We start from the raw sequence: 12,665 nt of genomic DNA, 5'->3' as shown, positions 1-12,665 counted from the left end.
CTTGGTTTTCTTAGAAAAAAAATAGGAACGCATTTCTTTTCAATAAAACATATCCTGTACAGCTGCATTGATATTTCGTTTAGGAAACTATTCTCTTAACAAAAGCTATTTGAGCAATTGCCACAAGACAGATCAAGAGCAATTCGACGAGAGACCAAGTTAGTACCATATCATTAATCTCTTCAGCGACGTACATATCTCGACTCTCGTGAGCCTTGGAAGCCATCTGAGAATGAATTGACTTGTAAACAAATATTTCAATTCTATCCAGAGCGTCCTATAAAATACTAATACGATTTTATTAAAATGCATAACTGTGTTACGCTTATTAATTTGAATTCTTGTTTAGGAAAGTTGTCATCTCCACGAATACCCCTCTCAAACTGATTAAGATTATCATCATCATCATAGTCATATTGACCTCTTCCTCCTCCTCCTCCATCGTCGTCGTTTGGTATTACGTCGATATCAATCATAATCATTTTGCTCGTAACACGACTGAATTCATTACTAAAACAAATTTCAAAATCCCCTTCTTCGTCTGGATAGTATGTATCGCCGCTCGACTGCTGTATCCTCAATTTGACAGATACGACTCTTCCGCTGGGATTTCTAATGATGACGTCAATATCGAGGTTTCCGCCTTTTAGCACCTAGAAGTCGTTGAAAGCGCGTCTCTTTTCGCATATAGGGTCAACCGACTTGGAATTGTACGTTCAAATGTTCATTGTCTGCGTCGACGTATTGGTAGAAACATTCTTTGTTGTTTGCAGGCAAATGGAAAGTGAGAGACGTGCCCAAGTGCGTCGTCCACTCTCGTGCATCTTCGACCAAGTCTTTGGGTAGGTATTTTCGTCCGCTCGCCGGCGAGAAAAGTCTAACGACTCCGTACAAGAGCGCTGTTGTGACGAGTAAGACGTTCATCTGAATCTGCAAAGTCCCGTATAAGATAAACAACCAACCGAATCGCATCTTCTTCGACCGCGTCTGCACTTGAAGGATGTCTTCCGCGTGCCCCTCATCTCGACAGGGACACGTCGCTGTCATTATCGATCAAGTAATGCTTCTCTGGGGAGGACGAGCGATAAGAAAAGCGACCGGAGACCACGCCCACACAACGCATTTTTGAGGTTGATTTTTGCTACTTTAAAGTGCTTACTAAATAACTGGATAACCGAATATTTCGCGAATAAACCAAATCTAGGGAAGTCTCCAAAGCGGGAGAAAAACTGCTTTTTTTGGAAAGCGGGCGGGAGGCCAATTTTTGCCTCAAAAGCGGGAGTTCTCCCGCTAAAGCGGGAGAGTTGGCAGCTATGTAACAGTCTTTTGAAAAAGTGCACGGATACAGATCCGAAAATGAGACCGACGTTTCGAGAAGTTGTTTGGGTCTTACAAGGCGACATTAGCGTTTTGAAGGAGAATTGCCGAGTTTTGTGATCGCATAATTAAATTGTTTTATTTTTCGTAGGCGAACCACTCGTTTTTTTATCATTGGCTATTTTCTAATGACGTCACGATTATCACGTGACGTGCGCGACTTCAGTTCGGTCCTACGGCGCTTCGAACAACATAGAAAAAGACATAACAGTCTAAGGTACAATAGATGTACATGATAAGATCGAGAATCAAGTAGAGGGGCCCCTAGGACAATTTTTATCTGTTTCCAGGCGAATGGAAAGTGAGAAACGCGTCCAAAGTCCCGTGTATAACAGACAACCAACATGAGAAACCGCACAAGTGCTCCTCATTCTGTCGTTTGCATTCTTCTGCGCACGCAGCTTCCTCGCATCCCTTCTCTCGTTTCACACAATGGGAAGGAGCGCCATCGCAATCGTCCTAGCGTCCGCAATAGGCACTCTTTTCACGTGCGACGCCTTTTCCTCGGGGCCTCCAATCGATGCCTGTACGAGCATGGCCCCCGACCCGTCGGGCCACGGCGCCGATCCTCAGACGAGCTCGGCTCCCTACGTCGTCAACGTCACCGCCGTCGGCGTCGGATACGCGAGCGGAGCGACCTATCACGGTCTGCCTGTCAATCTTCTGTCACTCTGACGTCATTCGTGAATCGTCCCTTTGTTCTCTTCTCTTTGACAGTGACCATAGACAAGGCGAGCTCGTCGACGCCCGACTTCAAAGGCTTCATGTGCCAGGTACGAAAAGCGGACGGAAGTTCGACCGTCCCACTCGGCTCTTTCACCGTGTCCGCTTCGGATCCGAAAGCGAAGACGTTGGATTGCTCTTCTTCTTCGGTATAATCGCTCTCTATATAGGAACGCGAGCGCGCGTCTAGGATAAGTCTCTCTAGGCATCGGCTGTCGTTCACAACAATTCTGACTCTGTATCGCAATTTCAAGCCGAATGGATCGCTCCCAGTTCGGATGAGGGAGACTTGAGAGCCTTGTAAGCCCAGTGGCATGCGAATTATCTTAATCTCGTCATTTTGACTAATTTGATTGATTTTGCTTCGTAGGTGCACCGTCGTTCAAACGCGGACGATTTACTGGCTTCAAATTCCGTCCGAATCCTTTTCTTTTCTTTCCGTTGCGACGACGGGACCGCCTTCCTCCGCGACTTCGACTCCCTCCGATGAGATCATTGTGGTCGTAGAAACGACGTCGCCGCCCATCGTTTCTGATTCAACTTCGCCGCCACCAGCGACTCCTTCCGATGCTCCGACGACTGACGTCATACTTATAGACGATTCTACTACTAATCCACCTCCTGGGGTGACGACGATTCCTCCAACTACGAAAGCGCCTACTGCTCCAGTGACCACTGATCCTGGTATAATAATAATAGAAGATACTACTAATCCACCTCCTGGGGTGACGACGAATCTTCCAACTACGAAGGCGCCTACTGCTCCAGTGACCACTGATCCTGGTATAATAATAATAGAAGATACTACTAATCCACCCTCTGGGGTGACGACGAATCCTCCAACTACGAAGGCGCCTACTGCTCCAGTGACCACTGATCCTGGTATAATAATAATAGAAGATACTACTAATCCACCCTCTGGAGTGACGACGAATCCTCCGACTACGAAGGCGCCTACTACTGCTCAAGTAACGACTGATCCTGGTATAATAATAGATGGTTCCACTACTCCTGGAGTGACGACAAATCCTCCGACTACTGCAGGTTCTACTACAAATCCACCTCCAGGGGTGACAACAATTCCTCCAACTACGAAGGAGCCTACTGTTTCACTAACAACTGATGACGATGTAATAACAACAGAAAGTTCTACTACCAGTTCACCTCCAGGGGTGACAACAATTCCTCCAAATACAAAAGAGCCTACCGTTTCACTAACAACTGATGACGATTTAATCACAACAGACGGTTCTACTACCAGTCCACCTTCAGGGGTGACAACTATTCCTCCGACAACGGAAAAGCTTACCGTGACGCCCTCTCCAACGGTCAGTCTTCCGTTTACAGAACTTCCAACGAATACCACGATCACTCCTGATTTGGGTTAGTTTACTGCTTAGCGTTTTGTTGTTTCTGAGTCGATTTTGTTTCTATTTCTAGTTGCTCAGTTTAGAGAGGACTTTCTGGAGTGGAAGATGAGTTTCGACGCGTGGAAATCCGAATTCCGATCGTGGCTGAGCGACTATTGCGCTTGAGAACGCTCGTCGGATTTTCTTGTTATTTCGTATGTGTCTGTTGTTGGTTATAGAACGTTCGCTGTTTGTATGCTTCGCTTACACCATTAGGATGATTATTTATTATTTATTGTTTTTGCTAATTTGCGTTTTGTGTGTACACCAAATCATTTTTTTCTGTACTTCTGTACTTTATCAACCTTTCCGCGTTGATGACAAGCAAAAAATCGTTAATTGATGCTCTTCGACTGATTGAACATCAATTAGGTAGCTGGCTACTTCACGACTATATCAACACCAAAAGATGCATAAAAATAAAGGAGCCTGTGACCAATAAAAAAACAAAAAAGTTTGTAGGTTCTAGCGCACGCTAGCTACTGCAGTTTCTCGCAAAGTTTCTGCGCGTTCCAGACCTCTAGCAGCTCGCGGAGACACCGAATGGATGCATCGCCTAAGGAAACTTCTATATCCAAGCCAACACCAGTCAATTGGCGAGTCGTTCTCGTATCGTTCACAATTATGGTGAGAGAGAGACCCATCGCGTGGAGAGAAGACTGAAGATTCCTTGTGCCTTATAGGTAGCCAGCGCTTCGACCATTTCCGTGGTGTTTCCATTCTTGCCTTGGCTGGTTAGGGTGAGACGACGTCATAAATAAAATCATTTCTCTCCCCATAATCCCACAATCGTCTTTCGCAGAAATTTAAACGCGACGGAGAATTCGTGCAAGAAGAAGACGCAGGCACATATGCACATAACGTTCTTTATATTTAGCCCAACGTCCAAGATTTCTTCTAGGATACTACGCTGGTCTTGTCGCCTCTGCATTCTTCATTGGACGATTTGTGGGCAGGTAGTCCTTTTTTTTCTTCGAGATACGGTACGTTTAGTTAAGTTTGATTTTTTTTTTTCAAAAAAAAGCTACTTTTGGGGAACTCTCTCTGATACGAAGGGTCGTCGATGGTCGATTCTACTCAGCGGGACTCTATTGTCGTCGTTCACGTTCACGTTCGCCTTCACCAACACGCAAACCGGTCTAGCGTGGGCAATGGTAACGCGAATACTGAGCGGCGCGAGCGAGGGTGAGTATAGGTATTTATAAAATAGAATTAGAGAATTACGTATTGATAATATCATTGACGTGTAAGGGATCTTGGGCATTTGCAAGGCGACTGTCGCCGACATTTCGGACGATACGAATCAAGCGAAAGGGATGTCGTTTGTCTCCGCTTCGTGGGGCGTCGGTCTCATATTTGGTTCGGCTATCGGAGGACTTTTGGCGGAGCCCGTTCGCCAGTACCCCGGTCGTTTTCCTAAGGGTGCGCGTTTGTTAGATGTGCATATAGACAAGAAAATATTTTTAATTAATTAATTAAGGTCTCCTCGAAACGTTTCCCTATTTCTTGCCGAGCGCTCTGGTCGCGTTTCTCAATCTAATCGGCGTTGCGATCGTCTTCTTTTTTCTTCCGGAAACGTCGAAGAGGAAGAAGAAGAAGAAGAAGAAACGGTATATTGAAAAATATGTCGTGTAAATAAGCGGAGTGACATTGCTGTTAGAGATTCGAGCGCAAAGAAGGACGATGATGTCGCCTTGGTCGTCATGGACACAAATGAAGTGGCTCGCGAGAGCGTTGCTGATGACCCTGAGACGGAGCCTGTCGTTCTCGTTTCGGCGAAAAACGGCGTGTGGACGCGGTTCATGAACTTGGGAAAGCGAGCAAGAAGAGCCAGCGCGAATGCGGTGAAGAAACTCAAAGCGACCGTTATTGCATTGCTAAGGTGAATCGAATGAAAAGTATAGATTATTTCTGGGGAGTTTGTATGGCAGAGTGAAGGAAGCGAGGTTGGCAGTTGCGACGTACTGCGTCTACTCTTTTTCCGTGATCGGTTTCAGCGAGCTGACGAGCTTGTGGATGGCTACAAAGCCGTTTCGAGGTAAAGGGGTTATAGACGTTACCCTATTTAGGCTTTGCTAAAGTGAACGAGATGATTCGCATCGAAAAAAATAATACCGTAGTTTCACAAATTTTTGTCTTTGAGTATTTCGTTTTATAATATTTAGTACAGCGTTATTTTCGTACCTTGCTTTTTTGTACGATATATATTACACGATTTTTTCTTTTTAGTACAGCTTTATTTTTGTACACTGCACGTTGTACGAAAATTAATGTAAAACGAAAATTTGTGAAACTACGGTAGTAGTAGTAGTGTCTATATTTCTAGGTGGTCTCGGTTTCAGCGAGAAAGAAATCGGCATATGCCAAGCAGCCATGTCTGTGTTTTTGGTTCCCGTTCAAATACCATTTACGTACAAAGTGAGATTGTGACGCTCGCCCCGTCGAGAATCCATTGCATGTACACCTAATTAATTTAGGTGGAAAGAAAGCTGGGCCCTCTAACGGTAACGTATCTCATGCATCGCACGCGTTTGACCGAGTTCGAGGTTTAGACGTTCTACGTGTGCTGCGTTGTCTGCGTTTGCTCCGTCGCCCTTCTGTCGGCCATACCCTCTATAGAAAGGCAATCGTGCTATTTTTTGTATCTCCCTTTTGTGATTGACCAGTCTCCTTAGTGTCGTTCTGTTGTGGACTGTTCTCGTCATCGTTCTCTTTCCAATGCGACTTTTCATTGGGGTCGGATTCGCTATGATATCTATCCTGATCAATAATTCGGTACCGAAACGTCAGGTCGGATCCATTAACGGTCTCTCTATTTCTCTAACGGCTCTGACGAGGCACGCGCTAATCGTACTTAGTGTAGTTTCATTTTTTTAACTCTTAGGTCTTTTGCTCCTACGTTTGGAGGCTCGGTTTTTGCTTGGTGCATCAGCCGCGGAACGATTGACATAGGCTTTCCTTTCGATTATCACTTGGTCTTTTACCTCTTTTCTATTATTTATCTCTTAGCGCTGCTCCTGGCCGTCTATCTGCCGAACAGTTTACAGAAACAAAAGCGAGAATAATGTCATTGGAACAAACATCATCAGGTTTTAGATATCATTAAATACATAATTTCGTTTTTTTGCGTTTTCGTGGGGCTTCACGTTTATAAATAAAAATAGAGGAGGTTTTCGTCACGAAGTGGTAGAGGAGCTTCGTGGTTACACGTCGCGCGATGACGTTGTATCATTGGCATCCTGACTTTCATAAATATTTATTCTATTTGTTGAAATCAGCGTGTAGAGATATGAAGAGCCAGTCGAAAGCTGACACTGAACCAACGCCTGTCAACTGGCGCGTAGTTCTAGTCTCCTTCGCGATTGTTGTTCGTTAACGGCCGGGCAGAGTAAACGTGCGAGCTATCTGTATACTTTTCTATAGGCAGCAACAACATCAACGATTTCTGTCGCATTTCCTTACCTGCCATGGATGGTCAGAGTAAGTGCTAAAGGAGAAACGAGGTCCTCTTGAATTCAAGCCGTTTCTCTTTTTGCCCGTAGAAATTTAAGATTGATGGAGAATTTGTTCAGTCAGAAGACAAAGGTACAGTGAGAATGTATATAGTCCATCTTTTTCTGTTGAGATGAAAAAATTGCATCACGCGTACATACGTTTTTTTGTTTAGTTTCGAAACTTTTCACGCGTAGCTTAGTCTCTATATAGGAACTGTCTCGAACGTGAGCAACTCTTACTTTTTAGGATACTATACTGGGCTTATAGCCTCTGCGTACTTTGTTGGTCAATTTGTGGGAAGGTGAGTATTTGGAGGGGTGCGCCAATATAAATATAGACATATTACTTTTTGTGATGTTTAGCTATTTCTGGGGGCTTCTAGCGGATAAGAAAAGTCGTCGACTGGCAATACTTCTAAGTGCAACAGCTCTGGCAGTCTTCACCTTTCTGTTTGGATTCACGAATACGCACACAGGCCTTCCATGGGCACTGGTGATGAGGGCACTAAGCGGAGCAAGCAACGGTGAAAGGAGCATAAATTAGGCCCGCTATTGCATTTAGTTATGTTCCGAATTAAGTTCAATGAGACTATTTGTAAATTTCTTTCCTACAATATCATCTCATTGGATCACCTGAGGCAATTTATTTCGTTTAGGAGTAGTCGCTGTGTCCAAGGCGGCTATTGCTGACGTTTCCGACGATTCAAACCAGGCCAAAGGAATAACAGTCGTCGCCGTCGCCTGGGGAGTTGGGTTTATGATTGGTCCAGCTCTCGGTGGCATCCTTGCCGATCCTGTTCGACAGTATCCGAATACGTTCTCTTGGAGTAAGTTGAGAAACTTGCGAACGAAAGAAAATATTAAAGTGTGCTTCTGGTGGCGGTGCTATAGGATTTCTTCGAACCTTTCCATATTTTCTGCCATCCGCTGTATCCGCTTCCCTCCTTCTGATCGGCGTCGTTGTCGTATATTGTTTTCTGCCTGAAACTTCGAAAAAAAGGTGCCCGTAAAACGACGAGGGCCGTATATTTTTTTGCATGCATGTTTAGGAGCTCTCCGTACAATGAAGCGGAGAAAGAGAACATAAAGAGTAAAGGCGCTGAGGACTACGGCTCAGTTCACATGGAGAAGACGGAAGTTCGTATGGAAAACGACGCCAAGTCGGAGCCAGTGTCGTGTTTACGCCGACTTTGCGACATCGGAAGACGAGCGAGACACGCTTGTTTTTCTGCAATGAAAAATTCGACCTGGTGGAGTATACTAAAGTAAGCAAAAAATCGTGCTATTAGGATGATAAATGTGACAACTGTTCTAGGATATACGAAGCCAGAATGGCCCTTTTCCTCTACTTTCTTGTTGGCTTCTGTTTAGTTGGTTGGGATGAGTTAACGATCTTGTGGATGGCAACTAAGACTTACAGAGGTTGGTATCGACGCTATTTATTGTTCCCATATCAATTTATACTGCGTGACTGAGATTTCTGTTTTTTGATAAGGAGGGACTGACTTCACCGAAAGAAAAATCGGCGTCTTTCAATCGGTTCTAGCGCTGGTGCAGATTCCTCTTCAAATTTTCTTTTTTCACAGAGTAATTGATTGTAGCAAAGAAGAGCGATTATATACTGTATATATCGATAATTCACTTTAGCTTGAGAAAAAATTAGGCGGTCTGAAGGTAAAATGTTTCTTGCAAAGCACTGCATTTTTTCACTTATTTTTGAAAATGCAGACATTTCATCTAGCTTGCATCGGATCTGCTTTTATCACTGCAATCAATCCCGTTTTTTCTTCTATAGAAAGGCAAGTCTATTGCAGCAGTTCAACCTTATTAGTAGTATTGCACTATTAGGGATTTCTTCCAATTGCCAGCTATTTTTATCTGTTTCACTCTAACAGAGTTCTGCTTGAGCGCTCTTCTCATCATGGTGTTTCTTTTCATCAACAATTCGGTGCCGAAGCAGCACGTCGGTGCCGTCAACGGTCTCGCCACTTCGCTATCCAGTTTCGCTAGGTACGCCCGCGGTTGCTCCCTGCATGTCTCTTTATGAATAGGCACGTTCGCACTGTTTCTAGAATGCTAGCTCCGTCCTTTGGAACCTCTCTGTTCGCGTGGAGCATCGACGAAGGTGCGAAGCACATAGGATTTCCCCTCGATTACCACTTCGCATTTTATTTATTCTCACTCGTGTATCTCGCATCGCTGCTTCTGTCGGTAAATCTACCGAACAGTCTACAGAAGCAGAAAAGAGAATAATCAGAATACCAATGCTCGGATAAAGCTCAAGTCGATTCGTGCATATAGCTCAGTCTTCTGTCTCATTGTACATGCCCCGCAATGATTACAGTACCCGAAAGTATGCACCTCCCGTATAGATCCGGTATCGTTGGCACCAACAACGGCACTGCTGTGGCGCTTGTAATTGACTGCGAAAAACGAGCCCGATTGCAAAGGTTTGAACAGTCTGTCTCCTCATAGATTCTCCTTTTAGCGTTTTCTGAAGGAGCATATGGGGAGCCCACCGAAAGTCGGCTCTGAACCGACGCCTGTCAACTGGCGAGTAGTTCTAGTTTCTTTTGCAATTTTGGTTCGCGACTACGGCTCAGCCGAGTAAACGTACCTAAGTGTCTTTCTATAGGTGACAACAGCGTCGACGATTTCTATGGTCTTTCCTTACCTGCCATGGATGGTCAGAGTAAGTGCTATTGGAAAAAGGCGTCGACATAGGCTTTCCTTTTGATTATTCACTTGGTCTTTTACCTCTTTTCTATTATTTATCTTTTAGCGCTGCTTCTGGCCGTCTGTCTATCTGCCGAACAGTTTACAGAAACAAAAGCGAGAATGATGTCATTGGACGAACGTTTTCGAAACAAACATCATCAGGTTTTAGATATCATTAAATTACATAATTTCGGGGCTTCGCGTTTATAAATAAAAATAGAGGAGGTTTTCGTCACGAAGGGGTAGAGGAGCTTCGTGGTGACACGTCGCGATGACGTTATATCATTGGCATCCTCACTTTCATAAATATTTATTCTATTTGTTGAAATCAACGTATCGAGATATGAAGAGCCAGTCAAAAGCTGACACTGAACCAACGCCTGTCAACTGGCGCGTAGTTCTAGTATCCTTCGCGATTGTTGTTCGTTAACGGCCGGGCAGAGTAAACGTGCGAGCTATCTGTATACTTTTCTATAGGCAGCAACGGCATCAACGATTTCTGTCGCATTTCCTTACCTGCCATGGATGGTCAGAGTAAGTGCTAAAGGAGAAACGAGGTCCTCTTGAATTCAAGCCGTTTCTCTTTTTGCCCGTAGAAATTTAAGATTGACAGAGAATTTGTTCAGTCAGAAGACAAAGGTACAGTGAGAATATATAGTCCATCTTTTTCTGTTGAGATGAAAGAATTGCATCACGCGTACATACGTTTTTTTTTAGTTTCGAAACTTTTCACGCGTAGCATAGTCTCCATATAGGAACTGTCTCGAATGTGAGCAACTCTTACTTTTTAGGATACTATACTGGGCTTATAGCCTCTGCGTACTTTGTTGGTCAATTTGTGGGAAGGTGAGTATTTGGAGGGGTGCGCCAATATAAATATAGACGTATTTCTTTTTGTGATGTTTAGCTATTTCTGGGGGCTTCTAGCGGATAAGAAAAGTCGTCGACTGGCGATACTTCTAAGTGCAACAGCTCTGGCAGTCTTCACCTTTCTGTTTGGATTCACGAATACGCACACAGGCCTTCCATGGGCACTGGTGATGAGGGCACTAAGCGGAGCAAGCAACGGTAAAAGGAGCATAAATTAGGCCGTTGCTTTCCCAGTATTCAACTGCGTTTAGTTATGTTCCGTATTAAGTTCAATGAGACTATTTATAAATTTCTTCCCTACAATATTATCTCATTGGATCACCTGAGGCAATTTATTTCGTTTAGGAGTACTCGCTGTGTCCAAGGCGGCTATTGCTGACGTTTCCGACGATTCAAACCAGGCCAAAGGAATAACAGTCGTCGCCGTCGCCTGGGGAGTTGGGTTTATGATTGGTCCGGCTCTCGGTGGCATCCTTGCCGAGCCTGTTCGACAGTATCCGAATACGTTCTCTTGGAGTAAGTTGAGCAGCTCGCGAACGAAAGAAAGTATTAAAGTGTGCTTCTGGTGGCGGTGCTATAGGATTTCTTCGAACCTTTCCATATTTTCTGCCATCCGCTGTAACCGCTTCCCTCCTTCTGATCGGCGTCGTTGTCGTATATTGTTTTCTGCCTGAAACTTCGAAAAAAAGGTGCCCGTAAAACGACGAGCGCCGTATATTTTTGCATGCATGTTTAGGAGCTCTCCGTACAATGAAGCGGAGAAAGAGAACATTGTCCTTAATCGTATAAAGAGTAAAGGCGCTGAGGACTACGGCTCAGTTCACATGGAGAAGACGGAAGTTCGCATGGAAAACGACGCCAAGTCGGAGCCAGTGTCGTGTTTACGCCGACTTTGCGACGTCGGAAGACGAGCGAGACACGCTTGTTTTTCTGCAATGAAAAATTCGACCTGGTGGAGTATACTAAAGTAAGCAAAAATAATCGTGCTATTAGGATGATAAATGTGACAACTGTTCTAGGATATACGAAGCCAGAATGGCCCTTTTCCTCTACTTTCTTGTTAGCTTCTGTACAGTTGGTTTGGAGGAGTTAACGATCTTGTGGATGGCAACTGAGACTTACAGAGGTTGGCATCTACGCTATTTATTGTTCCCATATCTCCTTTGCCCATGCATGACTGAGATTTCTGTTTTTTTGATAAGGAGGGACTGGCTTCACCGAAAGAAAAATCGGCATCGTTCAATCGGTTCTAGCGCTGGTGCAGATTCCTCTTCAAATTTTCTTTTTTCACAGAGTAATTGATTGTAGCAAAGAAGCGCGATTATATATATATATATATATATATATATCGATAATTCACTTTAGCTTGAGAAAAAATTAGGCGGTCTGAAGGTAAATTGTTTCTTCCAAAGCACTGCATTTTTCACTTATTTTTGAAAATGCAGACATTTCATCTAGCTTGCATCGGATCTGCTCTTATCAGTGCAATCAATCCCGTTTTTTCTTCTATAGAAAGGCAAGTCAATTGCAGCAGTTCAACCTTATTAGTACTATTGCAATATTAGGGATTTCTTCCAATTGCCAGCTCTTTTTATCAGTTTCACTCTAACGGGGTTCTGCCTGGGCGCTCTTCACATCATGGTGTTTCTTTTCATCAACAATTCGGTGCCGAAGCAGCACGTCGGTGCCGTCAACGGTCTCGCCATTTCGCTATCCAGTATCGCTAGGTACGCCCGCGGTTTCTCCCTGCGTGTCTCATTATGAATAGGCACGTTCGCACTGTTTCTAGAATGCTAGCTCCGTCCTTTGGAACCTCTCTGTTCGCGTGGAGCATCGACGAAGGTGCGACGCAAATAGGATTTCCTCTCGATTACCACTTCGCATTTTATTTATTCTCACTCGTGTATCTCGCATCGCTGCTTCTGTCGGTAAATCTACCGAACAGTCTACAGAAGCAGAAAAGAGAATAATCAGAATATCAATGCTCGGCTGCCGCCGATAAAGCTCAAGTCGATTCGTGCACATATAGGCTTACGTGCTCTTAGTGTAAAGGTTATCTGCGTCTAAGCTCAGT

General features: G+C 44.3%; 5 protein-coding genes across 7 annotated transcripts; 4 read left to right on the top strand and 1 right to left on the bottom strand.

Annotated features, from left to right (window-relative positions):
- Positions 1 to 52: 52 nt before the first annotated feature.
- On the bottom strand, positions 53 to 1,047 carry LOC136196256 (transmembrane emp24 domain-containing protein 5-like). Its single transcript, XM_065985780.1, has 3 exons — positions 715 to 1,047; positions 324 to 653; positions 53 to 277 (listed from the first exon to the last, which is right to left on the bottom strand). Exons 1-3 carry the CDS (start codon positions 1,045 to 1,047, stop codon positions 80 to 82), a joined length of 861 nt encoding a protein of 286 aa, XP_065841852.1. The 3' UTR covers positions 53 to 79.
- A 263-nt stretch (positions 1,048 to 1,310) lies between these two features.
- Positions 1,311 to 3,796, top strand: LOC136196308 (uncharacterized). Its single transcript, XM_065985832.1, has 6 exons — positions 1,311 to 1,594; positions 1,668 to 2,023; positions 2,095 to 2,249; positions 2,306 to 2,400; positions 2,471 to 3,483; positions 3,541 to 3,796. Exons 2-6 carry the CDS (start codon positions 1,810 to 1,812, stop codon positions 3,633 to 3,635), a joined length of 1,572 nt encoding a protein of 523 aa, XP_065841904.1. The 5' UTR covers positions 1,311 to 1,594; positions 1,668 to 1,809; the 3' UTR covers positions 3,636 to 3,796.
- A 207-nt stretch (positions 3,797 to 4,003) lies between these two features.
- LOC136195858 (uncharacterized) lies at positions 4,004 to 6,937 on the top strand. Its single transcript, XM_065985344.1, has 14 exons — positions 4,004 to 4,136; positions 4,193 to 4,249; positions 4,312 to 4,354; positions 4,411 to 4,465; positions 4,534 to 4,694; positions 4,761 to 4,931; positions 4,990 to 5,119; positions 5,170 to 5,391; positions 5,441 to 5,547; positions 5,836 to 5,927; positions 5,987 to 6,013; positions 6,062 to 6,132; positions 6,185 to 6,346; positions 6,394 to 6,937. The coding sequence occupies exons 1-14, from the start codon at positions 4,053 to 4,055 to the stop codon at positions 6,572 to 6,574; spliced, it is 1,563 nt and encodes a 520-aa protein (XP_065841416.1). The 5' UTR covers positions 4,004 to 4,052; the 3' UTR covers positions 6,575 to 6,937.
- Positions 6,590 to 9,286, top strand: LOC136195861 (uncharacterized). Its single transcript, XM_065985352.1, has 14 exons — positions 6,590 to 6,598; positions 6,933 to 6,989; positions 7,052 to 7,094; positions 7,251 to 7,305; positions 7,367 to 7,527; positions 7,660 to 7,830; positions 7,895 to 8,003; positions 8,053 to 8,268; positions 8,319 to 8,425; positions 8,499 to 8,590; positions 8,651 to 8,677; positions 8,732 to 8,802; positions 8,852 to 9,013; positions 9,076 to 9,286. The coding sequence occupies exons 2-14, from the start codon at positions 6,981 to 6,983 to the stop codon at positions 9,254 to 9,256; spliced, it is 1,404 nt and encodes a 467-aa protein (XP_065841424.1). The 5' UTR covers positions 6,590 to 6,598; positions 6,933 to 6,980; the 3' UTR covers positions 9,257 to 9,286.
- Positions 9,253 to 12,600, top strand: LOC136195856 (uncharacterized). Of its 3 annotated transcripts, none has more exons than XM_065985339.1 (17): positions 9,253 to 9,453; positions 9,504 to 9,587; positions 9,639 to 9,695; positions 9,786 to 9,883; positions 10,199 to 10,255; positions 10,318 to 10,360; positions 10,513 to 10,567; positions 10,629 to 10,789; positions 10,937 to 11,107; positions 11,172 to 11,280; positions 11,328 to 11,558; positions 11,611 to 11,717; positions 11,794 to 11,885; positions 11,957 to 11,983; positions 12,037 to 12,107; positions 12,157 to 12,318; positions 12,381 to 12,600. In XM_065985339.1, exons 3-17 carry the CDS (start codon positions 9,683 to 9,685, stop codon positions 12,559 to 12,561), a joined length of 1,578 nt encoding a protein of 525 aa, XP_065841411.1. In that variant the 5' UTR covers positions 9,253 to 9,453; positions 9,504 to 9,587; positions 9,639 to 9,682; the 3' UTR covers positions 12,562 to 12,600. The 3 variants fall into 3 exon arrangements, with proteins under 3 accessions (XP_065841411.1, XP_065841409.1, XP_065841410.1); XM_065985337.1 differs by having other exon boundaries at positions 9,255 to 9,323; positions 9,376 to 9,453; positions 9,639 to 10,142; XM_065985338.1 differs by lacking the exons at positions 9,253 to 9,453; positions 9,504 to 9,587 and having other exon boundaries at positions 9,666 to 9,695; positions 9,786 to 10,142.
- Positions 12,601 to 12,665: the final 65 nt, after the last annotated feature.

This window comes from Oscarella lobularis, chromosome 15 (assembly GCF_947507565.1).
Source record: "Oscarella lobularis chromosome 15, ooOscLobu1.1, whole genome shotgun sequence".
Classification (NCBI taxonomy): Eukaryota; Metazoa; Porifera; class Homoscleromorpha; order Homosclerophorida; family Oscarellidae; genus Oscarella; species Oscarella lobularis.
Note: the sequence above shows the minus strand (reverse complement) of the source record. Positions and strands in the feature narration are given on the sequence as shown.

Bases quoted from the DNA above. Each gene is read 5' to 3' on its own strand.
- LOC136196256 (XM_065985780.1), bottom strand. From the start codon at position 1,047: ATGACAGCGACGTGTCCCTGTCGAGATGAGGGGCACGCGGAAGACATC. The intron at 654-714 runs GTACAATTCCAA...AACGACTTCTAG, and splicing joins CAGACAATGAACATTTGAAC to GTGCTAAAAGGCGGAAACCT. The intron at 278-323 runs GTAACACAGTTA...AGTATTTTATAG, and splicing joins AAGAATTCAAATTAATAAGC to GACGCTCTGGATAGAATTGA.
- LOC136195856 (XM_065985337.1), top strand. From the start codon at position 9,993: ATGACGTTATATCATTGGCATCCTCACTTTCATAAATATTTATTCTAT. The intron at 10,361-10,512 runs GTACAGTGAGAA...CTTACTTTTTAG, and splicing joins TGTTCAGTCAGAAGACAAAG to GATACTATACTGGGCTTATA. The intron at 12,319-12,380 runs GTACGCCCGCGG...CACTGTTTCTAG, and splicing joins TCGCTATCCAGTATCGCTAG to AATGCTAGCTCCGTCCTTTG.
- LOC136195861 (XM_065985352.1), top strand. The intron at 7,095-7,250 runs GTACAGTGAGAA...CTTACTTTTTAG, and splicing joins TGTTCAGTCAGAAGACAAAG to GATACTATACTGGGCTTATA. The intron at 9,014-9,075 runs GTACGCCCGCGG...CACTGTTTCTAG, and splicing joins TCGCTATCCAGTTTCGCTAG to AATGCTAGCTCCGTCCTTTG.
- LOC136195858 (XM_065985344.1), top strand. From the start codon at position 4,053: ATGGATGCATCGCCTAAGGAAACTTCTATATCCAAGCCAACACCAGTC. The intron at 6,014-6,061 runs GTAACGTATCTC...TTCGAGGTTTAG, and splicing joins GAAAGCTGGGCCCTCTAACG to ACGTTCTACGTGTGCTGCGT. The intron at 6,347-6,393 runs GCACGCGCTAAT...TTTAACTCTTAG, and splicing joins TCTCTAACGGCTCTGACGAG to GTCTTTTGCTCCTACGTTTG.
- LOC136196308 (XM_065985832.1), top strand. From the start codon at position 1,810: ATGGGAAGGAGCGCCATCGCAATCGTCCTAGCGTCCGCAATAGGCACT. The intron at 2,250-2,305 runs GTATAATCGCTC...AAGTCTCTCTAG, and splicing joins TGGATTGCTCTTCTTCTTCG to GCATCGGCTGTCGTTCACAA. The intron at 2,401-2,470 runs GTAAGCCCAGTG...TTTGCTTCGTAG, and splicing joins GAGGGAGACTTGAGAGCCTT to GTGCACCGTCGTTCAAACGC.